The 22,499-nt window shown below is 44.0% G+C and overlaps 1 protein-coding gene across 1 annotated transcript in view; it reads left to right on the top strand.

The window, feature by feature from the left end:
* TM9SF1 (transmembrane 9 superfamily member 1) overlaps nt 1–22,299 on the top strand; it is a 211,503-nt gene extending 189,204 nt beyond the window's left edge. Inside the window, exon 6 of the mRNA XM_078644928.1 lies at nt 21,512–22,299. Within this exon, the coding sequence (XP_078501054.1) occupies nt 21,512–21,905 (394 nt within the window). The 3' untranslated portion in view covers nt 21,906–22,299. The remainder of the gene's footprint in view (nt 1–21,511) is intronic.
* Nucleotides 22,300–22,499: the final 200 nt, after the last annotated feature.

Below are 22,499 nucleotides of genomic sequence, written 5' to 3'. Positions count from 1 at the left end.
CATGACAGCTCTTCAAGTGAGGGAAGAAAACACCTTAAATCTTCCCATGATGTTTCTGACCCTTCACAGAGGTCACCAAAACTCTCCTGTGGGTCAACGCTGTCTCCGTCATCCACAGCAGGCAAGGATTCAAAAAAGGCATCTACTTCAAAAACTGTAAGTAAAAGCCATATTAAATCTGTCACGATGACTACATCATCGACTATCTCTGTGACTTCTTCTTCTGCCTCATCTACGGCTTCTATCTCAACTACGGCCATGAAATCGCCTATTCTGTCTACAAAAATCTCTATCTCTACCAAGAAACCAGTTCCTGGGGAGTCTTCAACAGGAAAAACGAAATCACTGTCCACGACCATGTCGACGTCGAGCCCATCAACCGTACCGTCGATGAAGTCTCCACCGTTAAGGAAGATTTAATCGTCGACTAAATCCACGTCGTCGACGTCAGCCATGTCAACAACATTGAAGATCCTTTCGACGACGAGCCCATAGACGAAGATCCGGTCGACGACCATTCCGTCGTCGACAATTCCGTCGTCAATGAAGAGCCCATCGACGACGGATTTAGCTATTTAATCTACACTCTATGCTGGGTTACCTCTACCTGCGCAGTCAACGCCTATATCATCTGGTGTTTACCAACTTTAAACTGTTCAAAGACAGTAGGATTTCAGCAAAATCTCACCACTTATGCCTTCACATCTCCTACACACTGAAGATGAGGATTATGACGACGAAGATGATGAAGGACCCTTTAGTACAGCTCCCCATCCTTCTGAGTTAAACATCAAGTGTCAGGATGACGACGACGATGACAACTACCAAGATCACTATTACCAGGAAGACCTTATGGTTCCACATCATAGATTCCATTGCAGGGAAGTGATCCAAAGGGAAATGAGTCACCTCCCTCCAACGCTCATTCAAGATCTACAGGCCATGCTGGCTGATTACCGACAGAGGTTTCCCCCACAACAGGCAGTCCCAGAAAACCCACCCATGCCAGTGGTGGTTCCTGTTCCAATTATTCAGCCTGAAGCTCCTGTTACACCGGCCCCTCCTTCAGGTCAAGCTGAACAGGTGCAAGATGACACTACCTCCTCTGAAGATGAGGTTGAAGAGGGCGAATTACCCAAATATACTAACGTTCCAGATCCCTGGGATAACTATGTAATTCCGATGCCTTCTCCGCCTCTACCTCTGCCTCTACCTTCTGATTCTCCCCCTGAGGACATCGGGGGCTTTCATATTTTAATGCAACGGGCTGCAGCTAGATTTCAACTGCCAGTTAGTCGGACAGACTGAATGTTTCCTTCATGAATTTAAGGAAAAATTTACTAGAGCTGTACAATGGACTATATCTGGAATGAAGGGGTTAAGATAATGAAGACACCTGCATCTATACCAGCGGTTCTTCCGCGCATAGAGAAGAAATACCTTGCCCCTGCCAACAGCCCATCCTGTCTGATTGGTCACTCATGGCCAGATTTAGTAAATTCGCAGGCAGACCAACAGCGATCTAAAAATCCTGCAAAACCTATCCCCACACCACCTGATAAGGAAGGACGTTGTCTGGACCTAATAGGCAAAAAATTCTCTACCATGGCAGTGGCCTCTATTAGAGCTGCCAATTCACTAGCCATTATCGGCCGTTATGGCTGTCAAATGTGGTCAGACATGGCGGGTCTCATTGACCTCATTCCAGAAGACTGTAGGCAGGAGGCAAGAAAGATTCTGCTGGAAGGAGAACGTACTGCATCGGAAACTATAGATTGTGCTTCGGACATTGTAAACCTCAACTTCCGTCCGCTTGCAGGGGCTGCAGTGCTTAGATGCCAGGGATGCCTTAAAGCCACCACTTTCAGACCTGAGGTACAAACAAAGATTCTAAACATGGCCTATGACGGAGAGTCTTTGTTTGGTAAACATATTGATGAGGCCCTCTTAGCTATAAAAACTGATACTGATACTGCACGATCATTGGGTACCCTTCAGTACAGACGTGGAAATTTCAGAGGAGCAAGAGGGCGTGGCTCTTCATCAAGAGGAGGATACCAAAACCAGCAAAATAGGCAGTATCAATCCCAGTATAGGCAACCTTACAGCTAGTCCTCATATCGTCAATTGTCCATGGATAGTTTCTCTTGTCAAGGTGGTCGAAAGAGATCAAAAAGAAATCGGGGGAATGTCGTCCGATGCTAGACCTCCGCAAGCTCAACAAATTCCTCAAGAAACAAAGTTTCCGAATGGTCACACTTGCCGAGATTTTAAGTTGTTTAAACAAAGGACATTTTATGGCTTCTCTGGATATGGAAGACTCCTATTTCCACATACGTATCCACCGTAAACATCGCAAATATCTTTGCTTTATCAGTTCAAGGTACTCCCATTCGGGCTGAAATTGGCACCAAGAATCTTCACAAAGTGCTTGGCACCAGTGGCAGCAGCATTGAGATCTCGAGGAATACAAGTATTCCCTTATTTAGACGTATGGGCGGCTCAAAGGTCCTTCAGAACACAAAACCAAAGTTGCCGCAGTAAAATGTATACTTCTCTTCTCTGGGGCTGACCCTTAACGAGAGCAAATCACAGTTGCGTCCTCTCCAAGTCATGTCTTTTCTCGGAGAAAGGTTAGACACGGTCCAGTGCAAAGCATTCTTGTCACACGACTGACATGGGTTTGTTCGACGATACTATCGAGGTGTCACAGCGCAGGATAAATTCTCTGCATTGGTGGTCACAGACAGAGAATTTAACCCAGTGCCTCACTTTCCTACAGACCATTCCAGATTTCGTTTTAACGACCGAGGCCTCCATGGAAGGATGGGGCGGTCATCTGCGGGAATGGCAGATTCAAGGAAGATGGTCTCACTTACAAAGACAACAGTATATCCACAGACTGGAGCTCCGCGCCATATTTCTGCCTCTCCAAGCATACCTTCCAAGGATTGCGGGTTCCTCGGTGTTGGTCCGTACCGAGTATACCACCAGCATGTATTATGTCAACAAATAAAGGAGAAACGAAATCAGCTACGCTCTCGCAAGAGGCTCCGGAATTGTGGAAGTAGATCACACTCCACAAGATAACACTGAGAGCCGAACATGTCCGGGGTCTCCACATTACCCTGGCGGACACGCTGAGCAGGTCTCAGTCGGACTGTCACGAGTGGGAGCTAGAGCAGGAGCAGGCGAACACAAGGTTCCAGGCTTGAGGCGAACCTGCACTGGACCTATTCGCAACGAGGGAGAACAAGAAATGCCGATACTATGCCAGCAGGTTCCCTCAACAGGGATCAAGAAGGAATGCCCTGTTCATGCGATGGTCAGGGATTTGTGCGTAAATTTTTCCCCCAATACCATTGATTCCGAAGGTGCTCCGCAAGATGAAGCTGGAGGGTTGCTGTTTAATACGGATTGCACCCCATTGGCCAAGGCAATATTGGTTCCAGGAACTTCTCCTATTGTCTCAAGACAAGCCCATTTGCCTTCTTCCGACGCCTACAATGTTATCAAGGGACAGAGGGCAAGTAGTTCATCCGGACCCACAGTCCCTGCACTTGCATGCATGGCTCCTGATTTCTTAGAGTTCAAGGACCTCAACATTTCACAGGACTGTCGTGAGGTTTTAGCCAAATCTCGTTCCCAAAGCACAATCAAGACTTATCTCCTCAAATGGAAGCGATTTTTTTTCTACTGATGCAAGGCTAATATTATTCACCCTATTCAAGCTCCTGCAGAACAAATACTCCAGTATCTGCTTTCTCTTGCAAAGTCTAGGCTTACTTTTTCATAAATCAAAGTATATCTTGCTGCTTTTCCAGATTCAGGAAATGCGCAAAACCTCCCTCTCTCTGCTCATCTTCTCTTGTCAAACAATTCATGAAAGGACTTTGACTTTTCTGAGCCTTCCCTCCAGTGCGAGCACCCCCTCCAGAGTGGGAACTCCACACCGTGCTAGCACAATTAATGAAGCGTCCATTTGAACCAATCCATAAAGCTTATCTCAAATTCCTCACTTGGAAGGTCACCCTTTTACTGGCTCTTACCTCTGCAAAAAGGGTTAGTGAAATCCAAGCATTCACTATCAAGGAACCCTTTGTTCGAGGCATATGGGCTGCAGATGGTACATTTATGAATAGATCGCCATCTGGTGTTGGGCTCGGATGATTGCACTTGTTTTTCTCTTGGAGAAGTCTTTTGTCGTCATGAGATCGATGACTCCTCCTTTGGGTGCTAGTGCGCATGGGCATCGGCTCCATCCTTAGATTGTTTTTTTCCGCCATCGGGTTCGGATGAGGATCGAAGCGCTCCGGATCGACTTCGACAAAAAAGTTATATTTCGGCGCGTATTCCCTTTCCAATTCGACGGTATTGTTATCGAGCGCAAGTACATTTCCATTTCGACGCGCTTCGACGTCAACAACAAGATTTCCAACTGCTACGTCGACGAGAACAGGAGGCCCATCTCGACGTAGTCCAGTCCGGAGTCCATGGAAAGGACTCCATTCAAGAAATGTCCAACGTGTGGTGCTAAGTTTCCACACAAGGACCTACACGAGGTGTGTAACCTCTGCTTATCCCCTGAACACGAATCCAGGGACTGTGAAGCCTGCGCGGCATTCTCCTCCAAGTCGACGATTAGAAACCGTCGAGCCCGAAGACACGAGGTGTTGAGAATGCAGTCACAGGCAATCCCGGAGCTGTTCTAGGACCAGCACCCCAAAGAGGAAGAGGAAGAAGAAGAAGAGGAGGACGAGGCGGGGTCGGGAGCGGACGAGTCTGACGTCGAAGAAATCGAAGTTCATCAAACCGTGAGTGACGACGTCCCCTTACCAAAGAACCGACCCCGCACGGTGTCGACCCCGGTCAGACAACCGAAAAAAGTTTCCGACGCCCCGCCTTCGGGCCCGGCAACGAAACCGAAACACTCGGTCTCCCACCATGTTGGATCCGAGAAACGGCCCACCTAGACATCGACGCCGAAGCTCCATACAAAGGAAAGCTCGAAGTCGAAACATTCCATGTCGAAACCGAAACATGCTTTGACGTCAAACGTCCTCGACACCGAAAATATCGGATTCGAATAAACTCTCGGTGCCGAAAACACAAATGGACAGTCAGAAGAAAAAACACCTTTTGGAACCAAAAACTTCGATACCGACACAGGAGCATCAAACAGATCCCAAACAAAAGACTGTTTATTGATCCACAAACTGGCAAGGTAGTGACAGAACTACCTAAAAAGAGGAAGAATGAACAGTTGGACGACAGAAATCCTCCTCCTAAGAAGAGAACAATGGGGACAAATACAACTCCTCCCCTTTCTCCACAGCCTAGAGACACACCCTCTTCTCCTCTTCCTCACACTCTGCCAGCTATTCCTTTTACACCACGCCCATCTACACCTATAACCGATGTAGAAAGTGACATGGGAGAGGGGGAACATCCTAGGGATGATGAAGACACTGTCCCAGAGGATGCAGACCCATGGGAAGATTATAATGTAGGGTCAGATAATGATAACGACCCTGAACTGTATCCCTCAAAACCTTCACCACCTGATGATAATACAGGTTTTGCACAGCTAATTAATAGGGCAGCAAAATACCACTAGGTAGAACTACATGCAGAACATCAAATAGAGGATTTCCTGTTAGAAACACTTCCTGCTGCACAAAGAACATCAGGAACACTACCAATGCTTAAGGGTCTCCTCAATCACACATCAGAAATATTCAAAGACCCGGTGAGGGCTAGGGTATTAAACCCAAGAATTGATAAAAAAATATAAGGCAGCCACAAAGGACCCAATATTTATCAAGGGACAAATTCCTCTGGACTCGCTAGTGGTCACAAACGCTCGTAAGAGAGCAAACTCATTAACTACAGGAGAAGCTCCGCCTCCTGACAAGGAGTCTAAGTTAATAGATGCCTCTGGCAAAAGAGTAGCATCACAAGCGGCAAACAGCTGGCGCATAGCTAATACGCAAGCGCTACTTGCACGGTACGACAGAGCTCATTATGATGAGTTAGAAAAACTCATAATGCATCTCCCTAAAGAACATCAAAAGAAGGCAGATCAGCTAATACAAGAAGGGAAGATAATAACTAATACTTCCATTAAGTGCGCCCTAGACGCAGCAGACACTGCAGCAAGATCCATAAACACAAGCATCATGCTAAGAAGACATGCATGGCTCAGAGTTTCAGGGTTTAAACAAGAGGTACAAACATCCTTATTGAACCAGCCTTTTGATGAGAAAACACTTTTCGGCTCAGGGACAGATGAGACCTTAGAAAAGATGAAAAAAGATACAGAAACGGCTAAATCAATGGGAGCATTGCAACAGCCAACCCAAAGAGGTTCCTTTCGTATGTCCACCTATAGAGGCGGATCCCAAAATACAGGTACAAGTCAGCAACCAACCTCTTTTACACCAACATCACCCAGAGGTAATTCTAGAGGCAGTTACAGAGGTAACAACCACATGGGTAGAGGTCGCGGAAACAACAACAACCGCAACTCTCCAACCCCAAAACAGTGACTTCATACAGCTCCCCCCAGACCATATAACACCGGTCGGGGGATGCCTATCACAGTTCCTACCTGTCTGGTAAAACATCACGTCAGACAGGTGGGTGAGACAAATTATCCAACATGGTTATTGCCTGGAACTCACAGCTACCCCACCAAACATCCCCCCCCAAACAGCGTCCAATGAGTCAAGATCACCTAAAACTGTTAAAACAGGAAGTACTATCTCTACTAGGAAAGCATGCCATAGAGAAGGTTCCACAACAACAACAAGGAACAGGAGTATACTCTCTATACTTCCTAATCCCCAAAAAAGACGGGTCTCTAAGGCCAATACTAGACCTCAGACCTCTCAATGCATACATAAATTCGGAACATTTCCACATGGTCACGCTCCAACAAGTACTTCCTTTACTGAAGAAAGGGGACTTTCTTTCTACACTGGATCTAAAAGACGCTACTTTCATATCCCAATTCACAAAGCCCACAGGAAATACCTCAGGTTTGTTGTAGAAGGACAACATTATCAATTCAAAGTCCTTCCATTTGGGGTCACAACAGCGCCAAGAGTGTTCACAAAATGCCTAGCAGTGGTTGCAGCTCACCTAAGAAGACAACAAATACATGTCTTCCCTTACTTGGACGACTGGCTAATAAAGGCCAAGTCACAAGAAGAATGTCTTCAAAACACACAAAAGACAATTCAGTTGCTGCACCAGCTAGGGTTTACGGTGAACTACACAAAATCCCACCTGCAACCAAACAAGGTTCAACAATATCTAGGGGCTACTATAGACACAGAAAAAGCCAAAGTATACCCCAATTCTGTCAGGATTCAAACAATGCTTACATTCATTCAAAGATTTCAACCACAACACTCACTAACAGTGCGAGTGTTCATGCAGTTATTAGGGATGATGTCATCCTGCATACTGCTAATACCATATGCCAAACTACAAATGCGTCCGCTGCAAGAATGCTTAGCGACACAGTGGAATCAGGCTCAAGGGCAGATTACAGATCTGGTGTTGGTAGACCGCACACACCGCTCTCTGAAGTGGTGGAACACAACAAACATTTCCAAGGGGCGGTCGTTCCTAGAACCAATTCCACAGGTGGTGATAACAGCGGATGCATCGCTCACCGGATGGGGAGCGCATATGGAGAAATATACAGTACAGGGAAGATGGAGTGTACAGGAAAAAAGACTGCACATCAATCATCTAGAACTACTCGCAGTGTTTCTAGCATTAAAAGCCTTTCAAATGCACATTCTCAACAAAGCAGTCCTGATCAGAACAGACAACATGACAGCAATGTATTATATTCAAAAACAGGGGGGGGACGCACTCTCTCCAACTATCCAGACTAGCGCAGGAAATTTGGAGATGGGCCATTCCTCAAAACATCTATCTATTAGCCGAACACCTACCAGGAGTTCAAAATCAGATAGCAGACATCTTAAGCAGACAGTCAGAACAAATACACGAATGGGAACTGCACCACCAAATACTGCAGCCATTCTTCCAAAGATGGGGACAACCAGAGATAGATCTCTTTGCCACTCATCAGAACGCAACATGCCAAAGCTTTGCATCCAGGTACCCACACCACCTGTCGCAGGGCAATGCGTTATGGATAAATTGGTCCAACAAATTTGCATACGCTTTTCCACCTCTTCCACTAATCCCATTAGTGGTTTGAAAGCTGCAACAACACTCAATGACCATGATACTAGTAGCACCCACGTGGGCACGACAGCCGTGGTTCACCACGCTCCTGCAACTCTCACAGGTACCACACCAAAAGCTAAGAATTTTACCCATGCACCATACACAGAACCATGGAGAAATAATGCACCCAGATCCCAAACAACTGAACCTAGCGATCTGGCTCCTGAAATCTTAGAATTTAGATACTTAGATCTACCTCCAAACTGTATGGAGATCATTAAGCAGGCAAGACGTCCCACCACCAGAGCATGCTATGCAGCGAAGTGGAAAAGGTTTGCTGTATACTGTACCAGTAACAACATCAACCCTCTGGACGTATCAACAAAAAATATTATTTGCTACTTATTACACTTACAGCAATGTAATCTTGCTTACACATCTATTAGAGTACATCTAGCAGCTATAGCAGCGTACCTACAAAACAGGCAACATCTATCCCTGTTTAGAGTGCCAGCAATCAAAGCCTTCATGGAAGGCCTCAAAAGAGTCATTCCACCAAGATTGCCACCTTCCCCGGTCTGGAATCTCAACATAGTACTCACCAGACTAATGGGACCACCGTTCGAACCTATGCATAGGTGTGAAATACAATTCCTTACATGGAAGGTTGCCTTCCTAATAGCCATTACATCCCTCAGGAGAGTAAGCGAATTACAGGCATTGACAATACAAGAACCATTCCTACAGTTACACCAGAATAAAGTGGTTCTTAGAACAAACCCAAAGTTCTTGCTTAAAGTAATTTCAGCATTTCACATCAATCAACCAGTGGAACTACCAGTCTTTTTCCCAAAACCACAGACGGTAGCAGAAAGGGCCCTACATACATTCGATGTCAAAAGGGCAATATTGTACTACATAGAAAGAACACAAAGTTTCAGGAAAACTAAACAACTATTTGTAGCGTTTTCCCCAACACATAATGGCAACCCTATCTCTAAAGCAGGCATTGCCAGATGGATTGTAAGATGTATACAAATATGTTACATAAAAGCAAAGAGAACATTAACTGTTCCTCCTAGAGCTCATTCTACACGTAAACTAGGGGCATCTATGGCATTCTTAGGAAACATTCCCCTAGATGACATATGCAGAGCAGCAACTTGGTCTACACCACATACCTTCACAAAACACTACTGTGTTGATGTGCAGGCTACACAACAAGCCAGAGTGGGCCAAGCTGTATTAAAAACTTTATTTCAAACGGTTGGGACAGACACGGGTGACCACCGCTAGGGAGGTAACTGCTGTATAATCTATTAATAAATGTACCATCTGCAGCCCATATGCCTCGAACGGAATATGCTACTTACCAGTATGCATCTGTTCTTGGCATAGAGGTCTGCAGAGTGGTACATGCCCTCCCTGCCTCCCCGGAAACCTGTGTCTGTCCCAACATTATCTTATTTAGATACACTTACATGGGCATCTCTTTCTGTATTCTACTACACTACTCCATCTAACCCTACTATGGCAAAACAATCTAAGGATGGAGCCGATGCCCATGCGCACTAGCACCCAAAGGAGGAGTCCTTGATCTCGTGACGACAAAAGACTTCTCCAAGAGAAAAACAAGTGCAATCATCCGAGCCCAACACCAGATGGCGATCTATTCATGAATGTACCACTCTGCAGCCCTCTATGCCAAGAACAGATGCATACTGGTAAGTAGCATATTCCTTACAGTTTACTCGGGATTACGTAACCTTCCGAACAAATCCCAAATTCATCCCTAAGGTACCGCCGCAATTTCACTTGAATGAACCGGTAAGATGAAGAACATTCTTTCCGGATCCATTCACTCCAGCTGAAAGAGCATTAGACTCTTTGGATGTTAAGCACAATCTAAAATTCTACCTAGAGAAGACTAAAGACATCAGGAGTTCCAACCGACTAATCGTGGTCTATGGAAATGCAGTAACAAAGGCAACAATAGCCAGATGGCTGGCATCTGCGATTCATTTCTGCCTTGACAAGGCTAACAAACCTTTGCAAAGGAAAGTCAAGGCTCATTCGACAAGAACTATATCAACTTCTACAGCTTTGTTTGCTGGAGTGACTCTGGAAAATATCTGTTGTGCTGCGACATGTCCACACATTCCCGAAGCATTACAGTCTTCAATCATCGCATGAAGAAGATGCAGCGGTTGGACAGGCTGTCCTACGCCATCTCTTTCATTAAGGTCAGATTCAGGTACTTTTCAATATATATCACTTTTTAGGAGCATTTTTGCACAAAACACTTGCACTTTGAAGTATGTTTGGACCCCTTTTGTTTGGTATACAGGAATGGCAAACTAATACCATCTTCATTATCCCGGGTTAAATTAAGGTTCTCTGAGTTTGAGGAAAAATACACATTAATGTATATATTGTGAAAATTACAGGTGCAGGTATATTCTGTTTGGTAGAGCCACTATTTATATTAGGCCTGTTAGGCAATCTGGGTTACAAATACAAGGGGTTAATATCTCTGTAATTTATATAAATCCAGGAAAACCGAGCTGGAGTATGGCGCTAACATTTGCAAAATTCTGCGTTTTGATTGTTGCAGCATATACTGTATGAATTGGAACTGTCCGTAAGATGAGCTATTTTGATATTCACCTTTTACATTTAAATATGGCCGCCACTTTTAAAAGAAGTACGAATGTGCAGGCGAATGTGTTGTAACTCTGGTAGTCCTTCCTCATTGTTGTTACTCTGTAATACGAGTATTTTAATGAAGAAATGGAGGAGCCCTACCCTTGTGAACAAGGCAGCTGAGACTGCTGAAATGTGTAGATGTTAGTCATCTAAATGAAGATTCGAGTGACCTAACCCTTCTGGAGTGCTGGACGATTTTTTCAGAGGAGAAATCTGATTTTGGAATATATATATATATATGCAGATATAGGTTGGAATGACTCTTTATTTATGTCCCTTGATGAATTTCCTAAATCAAATGTTTTTAGAAATTAGCATTTATGCTGTTATTCTTAACATTCGACATATTTATTTATGTGAAATAATGTAAAATAATCATTTACATATATGTATATAAATATGAAAGTATTTTCTTTGTCTACTGCAATAGAGATGCACTGGCACTTTAAAAATGGGGCTTGTCAGAATGCGCAGTCATGTGATCAAGGCCGCTTGGACGGCCGAAACGCGTCGTGGCATGTGAAATGGGAATAAAATAACACTAATACAACAGTTGGTCCATGCTCGAGATTCTACTTAAAAGTGGTGTTTGTCTGCGAGGTATTGCGGATATATATATATATATATATATATATATATATATATATATATATATATATATATATATATATATATATATATATAATATATATATATATATATTTTGCTCCAACCGGTCACTGTGCATTCAACCTCATGCACGCTCACCAGTACGCAGATGACAGAGTATACGTCACAAAGCCAGTCTTATATATATATATATATATATATATATATATATATATATATATATATATATACATATATATATATATATACAAACACCTCCTTTACACGAAAGAAGTGGAAGCCACAGCGGGGGAACATCAAGGAGGCGCTTTATTCCAATGAGACACACATGACAGGCAAATGCATTTCGGCGTTGGAGCCTTCTTCAGTGCCCGGTGAGTATGACAGGAGGCGTGCCCAATTCCCAAGAAAATAAGTCCCGCTCTGTCTTGATTGGTTGAGACTCAATGGCGCCCATTCCAAGTGGAAACATCACCCTAATTGCTGACCATTGTGTGGTAATGGACCGCAAGTCCCAGAATGCACTTTTCCGGTACTGGGCAATGCTGGGGTAGGTCGAAACCAAATTGCCGGATGAATTGCGCAGGCGAGTCAGGTAAGGTGGACACGGCCAATATCCTGATGTGTCCAGTGAAGCGGAGCACCCCCTCTGGTCCCCACACCGCACCAACCTTCTGTCCGAGAGTCTGTTTGGCGAGGGCACTGATGACAGTGCAGCTAGCCCAGTGTGAGACACAATGGCCGCAGCATCGAAATGCATTTGCCTGTCATGTGTGTCTCATTGGAATAAAGCGCCTCCTTGATGTTCCCCCGCTGTGGCTATTATTTAATTATGGCACTTCTTTACTGTGGAACTCCCGCCTCGGCGACGGGAAACTATTTCAGGCATGTGAATCTATGAAAGATACCAACACTGGATAACTGTAGTAAGTAACTTGTTTTCTTCCGGACCCCTGATTGTCACCTGGCGCTCCAAAGAACTGTTGTACCCGTGCTTCCAAGCTGAAGTGAGCCACCGGTGTCCACGTGGTCCCCTGCCACTCCAGAGACAAAGCCAACCTTGGGTTTTCCATCTGTGGACCTTCTGATGTAGTTTGCATCATCTGTTTCCAGACCCCCTCTACAGCTACCTTGAATTTGACACCACCAACCACATCTGTACCCGGCTGACCCAGCCCGTGGAGAAGAGGACCAAAGGTGTCCCCAAGCCTCACAAGACCTGAAACTACTTGTTGGTTTCATCGGATTGGTCACATGGTCCCCTCCTGCAGACCCTTTTTTACTGCGACCATCCTCCGTTGAATGACGTTAGACACCTGACGTATTTTGACACCCAGCAATCCTAGTGCCATTGGTGATGCACTCTTGGTGCTACCTTGGACTTTGCCCACCATTCACCTTAACTCCTGATGTAGTCTTGTAAGTCGCTGTCAAGAACCGATAAACCGCATATAATTTTCCTCTCCTGGGTTAACATTGTAGAACTCAGAAATTGCACTGTCAACTGAAAAATATTCCTATTTAAAAGGGTACTTACTTGAATGATTTAATTCTGATGCCTAAACAGATATAAAACTACCAACTATTTTTATAAATTGGTGTGGATCTCCTTCATAAGTTGTGTCATTTATTGATCTTTTGTGTATTTGCTGATGTCTTGCACTCATCTGTGTTAAGTCGAAGGCGGCTCGACCACACTACCCCCTTAACAGAGCACTTTAGGATTGCATAGCAAGCCCCAGTCCATTTATAAGGGAACCAACAAGTGGACTCTTTACATGAGATATCACATTCTTGTATATTACGTAAAGAGCCAGCTTCCTACACTCCTGGAGATCACACTGTTACCAAGCCAGCTTAGCATCAGAGGTTGTGCTACCCTCCAGATCTGGATCACTGAGCGATCGGTGGATTTACGCAGGCTAAACTTCCCTGTTCGGGCTCAGGCTGTGTGCACTACCCAATCATGGGCTCCTTTTTTAAGTGCTCCACCTCGGACCATTCATTTGGCAGCACCATTTTGAATCTAGCAGCAGGTGGGTAGGGGCTGGAGCACATTAGAGCTCTGCGCAGCAGTAGTACAGGGCTACCCTGTGCCCCAGAATGTCTCAAACCATGGAATGTCAAATTCTCTACCCCTTCTTGCCCTCCTCCGCTAAGGTCGACTTTGGGGGTGGGAGCAGGTCAGGAGTTCGACAAAGATTTATCCGTTCAGCAGCCCAGCAAGTATAGCATCTTTAGTCTCAATAAAAATAAATTGAAACGGCTACCCATGCAAGGTATGGTGGCATGTTAGAGCTACTGACTACCTTAAATATGTACTTTCAACTCCAATATGATGCACAGCTGATACCATTTTCTTTGTTTCCTTAAAAAGAAAATGTAGGTTAATAGCAGACATCTAATTTCTACTCTAAATGCATCCTTATATCTAAGAAAATACTGAAATTTGGCAGAAGTAACATTTTACATCAAATGTATCTAATGTTAACATTTCAAATTACTGTACTGTATTTTAGCATTTAAAATGCCTTCTTAAAAATAAGTGTTATAAAGTGCTATTTGACCATGCATAGAAATATATGAATAATTGTCTTCAAAGATTTACATGTACATACAAGAACGTAACTTTTCCTTTACATTCTTCCACCCACTGGAGGAGCGAGTGGCATCACCTTTCTCCTTGTTGAGTCTGTCGTTTGCTTCCATCTTGAAACTCTGCCTCTAAGTACCAAACTTGTTTTCTCATTGATTGTCTTCTGTGATTCTTCACTGTCTTTTTTTACTCTTCATGCTTAACGTGTCATTGATTTCCTACCACAATCATAATATCTTGTTCATTCCAAATGGTTTCTTGACTCTCAAAAGGATAATAAGACTCCTGGAGAGAGTATGCCTAACTGAGACGAGTTTTTAAATGATTCCTAAAGGAGAGCAAGCAGAAATATCTTGAACATTGAGCTGTAAAATGTTCAGACAGTCACAGCCTATGTTTAAAAGGTTTTGCATCTGAATCTGTCTCCTGAAGTTGGACAGTTATCAGAGACCAATGATTCAGAGAGTTGTTAACATGGAAATCGATGCATTCTCTGATAATAGAATCTCATCCTTATTAACAATCGCCCGATGTGAACTCCACATCAACCTTGACATGCAAATGTAGTCAAGCAGGCCCTGAGACCAAGGCCTGAGATTGCTGATTGATAGGCCACAGGCAGTAGGGTGTGTAGTTGCCAGGCAAGCGCTTGAGCAGTAAACTTATTTTTGGGGGTGGGATGAGGGGGCAATCTTTTTATTGAACTTTTTAATCATATAAGCGCTACGGGTGGATCATACGTTTAGAGTGCAGTATAAGTAGAAGGTTGGCCATGCCATGGCGATATGCATAAAAAGACTACAACACATTGTACAATAAGAGAACAGCGATACGGAAATTCGCCATCGCAAGCAATTTTCTATACTAGTACGCATCTTCCCCAGGTTCCAGTGTAGTACTCTAAAAAAAAAAAAAACATATTCTCTCCAATCCCCCCAGATCTTTTCCCGACTTCTTGGGGACAGCCCGTCCTTTTATAGATTGTGTTTTTTACCCCAGCACCAATCCAAGTCTTTGGACCATTCGTCTATCGTTGGGGATTCAGACTTACCCCATGCTGGACAGGAAACTCTTGATCAATCCCACAGATAGGTGCAGCAATATTCCAATAGTCAAGGGAGATTGCCCCAATAAAACACACATTGCCGGAGGAGGTACTGCGCTCCTAAAACACCATAAAAGTGAAATGCCACATGAGTTAGAAACACAACCAACCAGGACCTAGCACACACTGTGATCATGCGCTCCCCATGCCGGACATCTAAACACGTTTTCCTCTACCCACATTGTGTCCATGCGAGGTCGAGACCCACCTGTGGTAACCATTAGACAATTAATTTAGGATTACAAAGGCAGAAACCAACAATTGCTTACCATATATGGTTTTGTATTAAAGGAAGACACACACTGATTTTTAAATTGATGGTCCTCAGACCTTGTGCCTTTAACTGTTCTCCTGACTGTTGTTTCATTAAACAAACTGTTCATCTTTTGTCAAACATCTGTCTTCTGTCTCTTTAAGGGATTTCCAACCCAAATCAAATGGTACGGTAAAATACAAAACTAACTGTCTTTTGAAAATGTAGGGCCTTTTTCATAAATGGGGGTGGCATCCTTAAAAATAGCTTTATATTAAATGTATGTGTGAATGCAGAGCTAGTCCAGTTGCAGCAAAATAAATATTATGGCAGAAATGAGAAGTACCCGGTTATGGTGGCAGCATCCTGCAGGTTCTTCTGTCAAGTGATTGATGTTTAAAGGTACACAGATAAAACATGTCCATTGCCCAATCTGGACCCAAGTATAGCAGCCGCTGTGGAACACCTCGCCTCCTCAATAAGGAATGATCTTGCTGACTTATTTAAGATGTAAAATAGGAAGAAGATCCCACAGCAATCTGGGATGAGTTGAAGCTCTATGCCAAATATTAAATCCTACATTTTTACGAAGATATCAGGCATTGAGCAATTATCTAGAGTCTGTGGCCAGAAAGTAAGAGTTCATATGTCTGACACCTACCAACTATTATGCCCATACTTTTATCATAGTTTACTTTGAACCATTAGCTGCCCATCCACTCCCTGACCTCTACATACATTGTTGGAAGAACCCTGCTGACAGCTGATTGCTCTCCAAATTGAGTATCTGTTCGTTGCTGGTGTATGCTGAAAAAAGGAAGCAGTGGGAGCGAATGCCAAGGGCTGAACATATACATCAGATGGAATCCTCGGAGTGTGTCCTCAAGAAAAGAGAAGAGCCAACATACGGATTGTCTGCCCAGCCAGAATTGTTTAAGTCTGTCTTACAAGAACCCTTCGTCAAGCGTGTCGAATGCTCTAACTGGTATCAACGTCACTGTGAACTGCAACTAAAGGTCCTCTTGGGCTGAAACCATGGTTACAGTGGGACAGAAAACTGCCTTGACCATCATTCAATGTGGGAACCATTTCAGTGACTGTCATCAGCTGGACAGCCATGGTAGACCTAGAAAGATACATCAATAGTTGGTTACTAACCTGTTTTCTTAATCGAAGATTCACCACTGCTTCTTGAAGACTTTAAGAGACAGCCCCTGGGGAAAGAGCTATTTAGGATAAAAAACAGTGGGCCAAATAAGTTGACCAAGTTGCCTACCTAAGTAACTGTACTGTAAAGGATTGAGCGGAAAGCCACGTTTAAGTCTGGCTAAAGTAGCCTTAACTGAATTAGTGTTAACTGGAAGAACATCCATCCAAGAGGAAATCAATAACAGATTAAGTGCAGAAAGACTTTTTTAACAGATCATTTAGGCACATCAGTAGAAGAGATTGTGAAATTATTCTATTAAAACTTTCCACTAGTATTTAAGTAATTAAAAAAATGTCTATGCTTACAGTATGTGTGGCTGTAGATACCCATGCTCTGCATACTCCTGCTATCTAGTATTAGACTTGGGTGTTGTAACTTGTTTTTGTTCAGAGTCACCAGACCTGATGTTGCTCCTTTCATAGTGGACAATGCAAAAGGGTGCAGGCTGAACCTCAGATAGTTTTCTTCTGATATCCGGTTTGGACAGTTCATTACCGACCAAGCTCCAAGATAGTCATGTGTTGCATTATCTTTTCAGGATCAGGCCCACACTTGCCTAGATCCACACTTCAAAAGTGAACCGAAGCTGCCTCCTCCACAACACTTCGACGGCCTTCAGTGCCCAGCAACCTGTTATACTGCATTAACTCATGGTCATTAATAGTCAGCAAAATGCAGGTGGTATCCTCCGAGAATATGGAACGTACACCCTCCCAGTTCTGCCCTTGCAATTCCAAATACCCATGGTTGGATCAGCACTGTACCTTCAACCTCTGACCCGACCACGGCAACTTCTACACCAGTCTTTCTGCTGCAAGAAGCCTACTGTAGTGAAGGGAGAGATGCTGGGCACATCGTAAGATGCAGCAGCAACCCTCAGAGATCCCGAGATCTTTGGGAACAAGACTGGCTTGAGACCAAAGAAGAAGTAGTAGTAGGCTACTCTAGCCTTTCTGCAGCATAGGGCACACCCATCCTCTAGACCATCTTCCTCCAATGCCAAATGACGATGAGCATTGTGAAGCCAAGGATCTGAAACCTTCTGACCAGCACACTGGGACAATGCCCAGACCTGCAGCTTTGGTGCACACACTCAAAGATCTTTAACTCAAAGATCCTTATAAAATGCACCTAGGCCGAGGTAAAGCACTGCTCCCTCAAGAATCTGACATCAAGCGCTGAGCTGAGCCATAGACACCAGCGACCTTGGGATCTTGCTCCACGCCTGGTGTTATGTCAACCCTGAGATCTGGCCTCAACGCCTACCATGCCACCTCCCAAAAGTGTCAAACCAAATTAGCAGGCAACTCCGCCTCCATTCTAAGGTGTCCGGCAACCTCACTGAGCAGAAAGCTCCGCTGAAGACTGCTGTCTAACCAAACTCTGACACTGATGTTAGATACTTCCAAGGGTCTGATCCTCCTACTGGCCTTCCTACGTCTGTGCAAGGTACCCGATGCCAATCAGCGAGCTCATGTCCTGTACCCAGACACCAGCAAATAACTCACCAAGGAGCCTTTGGGCTAGCCTCCATGTGCGATCTCTTGCATACACTAGAAGCTCAGGCTCACATTTGAGGAGGAGCTGGTTTTCAAGGCACTAAAAACTCTCCACCCCAAGAAGCAAAGGAACAGGGGCACAAGCCCATCATCCCAGCCTCCTGCACCACGCCACTCTCTTGTACCACCACAGTCTCTCAAGTCCCCTCCTCCATCACCACCATTACCTCCCTTCCTACAAAGATGAAATATGATCTTTTCTGACTAGAAAGCCTTTTTGAGCCTGTATCTCCTAATGATGAACCCCTAGCACCTAGGGAGGGGAGTGACTCATGGGAGGACTGAGTGCTTGACTCTCAGATTGATCACTTCATAGCCCTACCATGCCAAACCATTACCACATAATGACACTACAGCCTACAACATGGTAATCCAAAGGGCTGCCCAGCATCACAAAGTGGATTTGCGCGTTCTTCAAGATGAGGATGATTTATTTGTGGCCAACCTCACGCAAACTTTAAGGATTGTGCAGTTTCTTCCCAGGCTGAGGGGTATGCTAAAGGATCATGCCAGATAACTCCATGAAGCTGATAAAGGCAAACATTGTCATTCCTAAGGGGGACAAAAAAAGCAAGACCTCAACTTAGGACTCGCTGTACATCCATAGTCGGGCTTCCCCAGACATCCTTGTCATCCACCCCCACATACAGACCGAGAGCAAGTGTATATGAAACAGCTGGCAAGCATGTGGCGGTGGAGGCTTCCACCTGTTGGCTCATTGCCAGTTCTACTGGCCTCTTTTCCTAATACGATTGGTATTGGGAGGAGAGGGCACAACTGGTAAAGCACCTCCCAGAAAGCTTTAGAAAAAAAAACAAGAGCTTGTGGTTAAGGGAAAGGTTATCTCTAACACCAACATTTGCTGCACTCTTGACCCAGCATTTTCTACTACTCAGGGCATAAACACGTGTCCTACAGTTACACTATGCCTGCCTACACATCGTGGAGTCTGGCCAAGTCTGCAGCAGTACCTTCTCAACCTCTCTTTCAATTGAGAGCATCTCTTTATCCTTCATTTTGATGAGCTCCTTGAAAATCAAGAAGGACACAGACACCAGCAAGTCTAAGGGTGCCTTCCAAGCTACAACCTTGAAGACTGTGTTTTGGGGACCAGGGTTATGAGGTGGAGCAAGATTATTGGGGACATCTGCATTAATTTAAGGACTCGGACAGTCAAAGGATACACCAGGGTGAGTTACAAGAGCAACAACTGGGGCAAAGATGGAATTGGCTCCAGTAAGGGATGCCTCCTCCTCCAAACAATGACTTGGTATCGTTAAACCCCCCGATCCCCACCAAAAACTCTCCTGCCCACCCTCAAACCACCCAACACTACTTCATACTCCTCCTCACACTACATACCAACTGTTGCAATATGCTCAGCTAAGGGCGTCCCCAAAGTTTTCCTCCGGCTTAGGTAAGCAGGGTAAGTAGAGTCTTCCTTATCTGTTGTTAATCAATAGTATTCCAGAGGAGTACTGTAGTTTTGAGGTTAGTTTCTGTTCGTCCTTGTATTTCTGTAGGGCTGATCAGCATGTCTTTGTAATTGTAACTGCAGCAGTGTATCTCTTTAGCTGCTTTGACCTGACGTTTATTCCGGTCTAATGCTGGACAGAACTGGGGGCCACTTTGAATCTAGAGGTATCCATTCTAAGCCTTGGCTCTACTACTGATATGACATGGAGTGTCTCACCTAGTGTCCGAAGTGTAATTATAGTATAGTTGCAATTTCAAATCTGCTGAGGACTGCATTTTGCCATTTTAGAAAAGTTCAGTATAGAAAATTTGATGAAAGCATAGTCTGGTCAAGACGTAGAGGTTGTTGCTAGTGCTGGGGCTTAGAGCCAAAATCACATTCAAAGAATACCTCCTAACCTCCCACTGTGTTGGATCACTGAACCTAGTTCATAAGATAAAGCAAGATTAGCTGTTCTAAGAGATCTAAGCTCACTTTGTATTGGGTCTAGTCTTTCAAAAAAAAAAAAGTCACCAACAGACATGTTGCAAGATATGGGCTGGTGAATGATAAACTAACAATGAAGAGATTGAAAGTGTAGAGCGTAAAAGTGTAGAGAGTAAAGTGAGGTAGAGAGAGAGCACACGGAATTGATATTATTTCAGAGCAAGGGCATTAGGTAGAAAGAAGGGCATTATTAAAAGCAGCAGTACTGTCATTTCTTGAATCCGCAGCTTTTCCTAATTCTATAACATGGGAAGTTAATTCAACAACCAAAAGCCTAGACCTTTCTGTTAAGCAGGTCTCGACATATTATTTTGATATCCCTAATGGTAATACGACCACACATGCATAGCTTCAGAGCAGGCATTACAGTGTAGCTCAGTGTGTTAAGGAACCAATCTGTACACGTCCCCCGGCTTCTCGTGCTGGTATCCGATTCATTTGTTCTTTTCCCTGGTTCCTTGCCATATCTTCCTCTGCTGATTTTCAATTTGGTTATAAATTCCTTCTTCCCTCTAATCTATGACTGTTTTGTGGTCACACACTGTCACCAATGTCCTTCCATGTGTCTTATTTCTCCCTCTATAAATTGTTGAGTATGCAAGGGAAATAACTGTTAATCTCCCATCTATGTATTCTTAACTTCATACCATTTCTTTTTAGCTACCTGCCTTCATGCCATTTGCTATAGTATTGCCTAAAAGGAATGGTATTTTAAGATCCTCCCATTGTAGCTTGGAATTTTGCAATTGAACATACATGGCTTTCTCTGTTAGTTTTCTCCATTTGCCACTTATGTCCCCCTTTATATCTTCCTCCCCATGTCCTATTTTAATAATGTTCTTTTCTCTTTTGTTCCTCACTTAAATCTATTTTCTGTTTCAGTGATGTTCTTCTCCTACCTCTCGTTCTTTTCTTTTTGAATGTCTTTGATGTATTTCTCGCATCTCTGGCTACTTTCCCTTTGGATTTTCTGTAATGTCTGCACATGTTATAGGTGCCTGTCTCCCCTTTGTGTTTCTCTTTATAAGATTCTTGTGTTGAGTCTTTTTGTTATTAAGTTCCTTATCCTATTTCTGCATTCTTTGCATGGCTTCTGATATGTATGCCTCATTCATGTCCTCCTCCCCTCTTTCTCTTATCTTCTGTCAAGCCTTCATTTGTCATTGATTTTGTGCTGTTATCTCCTCTGGTTCCCGGTCTAAACTTTCTTCAATTGCTTATCCATGTATCACAGATGAGTTTCTTCCTGAGGTGTTTTTTGTACCATTAACCTCCTATTTTCTTCCTCTTTTACTGCAGTGCCATCTCCGTGGAGCTCTACTACATTTTTGCCACAGTGTGGGGGCGTGAACAGTACACACTCTACGGCATCCTCTTCATCGTCTTTGCCATTCTACTGAGCGTGGGAGCCTGCATTTCTATTGCTTTGACTTATTTCCAACTTTCGGGTGAGGACTACCGCTGGTGGTGGCGCTCGGTGCTCAGCACAGGCTCTACAGGAGTCTTCATCTTTCTCTACTCCATCTTTTACTACTCCAGACGTTCCAACATGTCTGGAGCTGTACAGAGTGTGGAGTTTTTTGGCTACTCTTTCTTAACTGCCTATGTCTTCTTCCTTATGCTTGGCACGGTTTCCTTTGCATCCTCTCTCAAGTTTATCCGGTACATCTACGTCAACCTTAAGATGGACTGAAGCCAGTGGCCTCACATTTCTGTTTGGCGAAAGGACCGTCAAGACTTGCATGAAATGGAGACATCAAGATATGGATAGAGGAGTCCGAGATGGTCTGCCTCTCCCTAGACAGACATTTCTAGAATGTATATAACAGAACTCCCATGGGGCTCTCAATGTGGCCTACTTTTATAGCTTTACATTGATTAATGTTTATTCTTATTCAAAAGTTCACCCATTCCTTTACCTTTTATGGGAGTGTATGGGGGCAGTAGCTTGTTGGAAGACTAAGATGATGCCAGAATCACCCACAGTGTTTTGGCACAGCGACTTGGGTGTGGATGTATATCAAGGATGCACTTTTAATATTTACTTATGTGATCATTAAATGCACATGTCCTTCTTGCCATCGCCATTCTGATATGATCGCATTGTTTATAGCTGTCTCAGTCAAACCCTGTAAAAAAAACTCTTACATCAGATTGTACCATGACAAAATTATCTTGCAAATCAACTGTATTCAAAGAAAGTCTTGGGTTAGATTACTTCTTATGGCTGCCTATATCCTGACCCCACCCTCATCAGGTCACCTCTTCTTGCTTCCTTGTCTGATAA

Source organism: Lissotriton helveticus, chromosome 5_1, assembly GCF_964261635.1.
Source record: "Lissotriton helveticus chromosome 5_1, aLisHel1.1, whole genome shotgun sequence".
NCBI lineage: Eukaryota > Metazoa > Chordata > Amphibia > Caudata > Salamandridae > Lissotriton > Lissotriton helveticus.
This window is presented reverse-complemented; position numbering and strand designations above follow the sequence as displayed.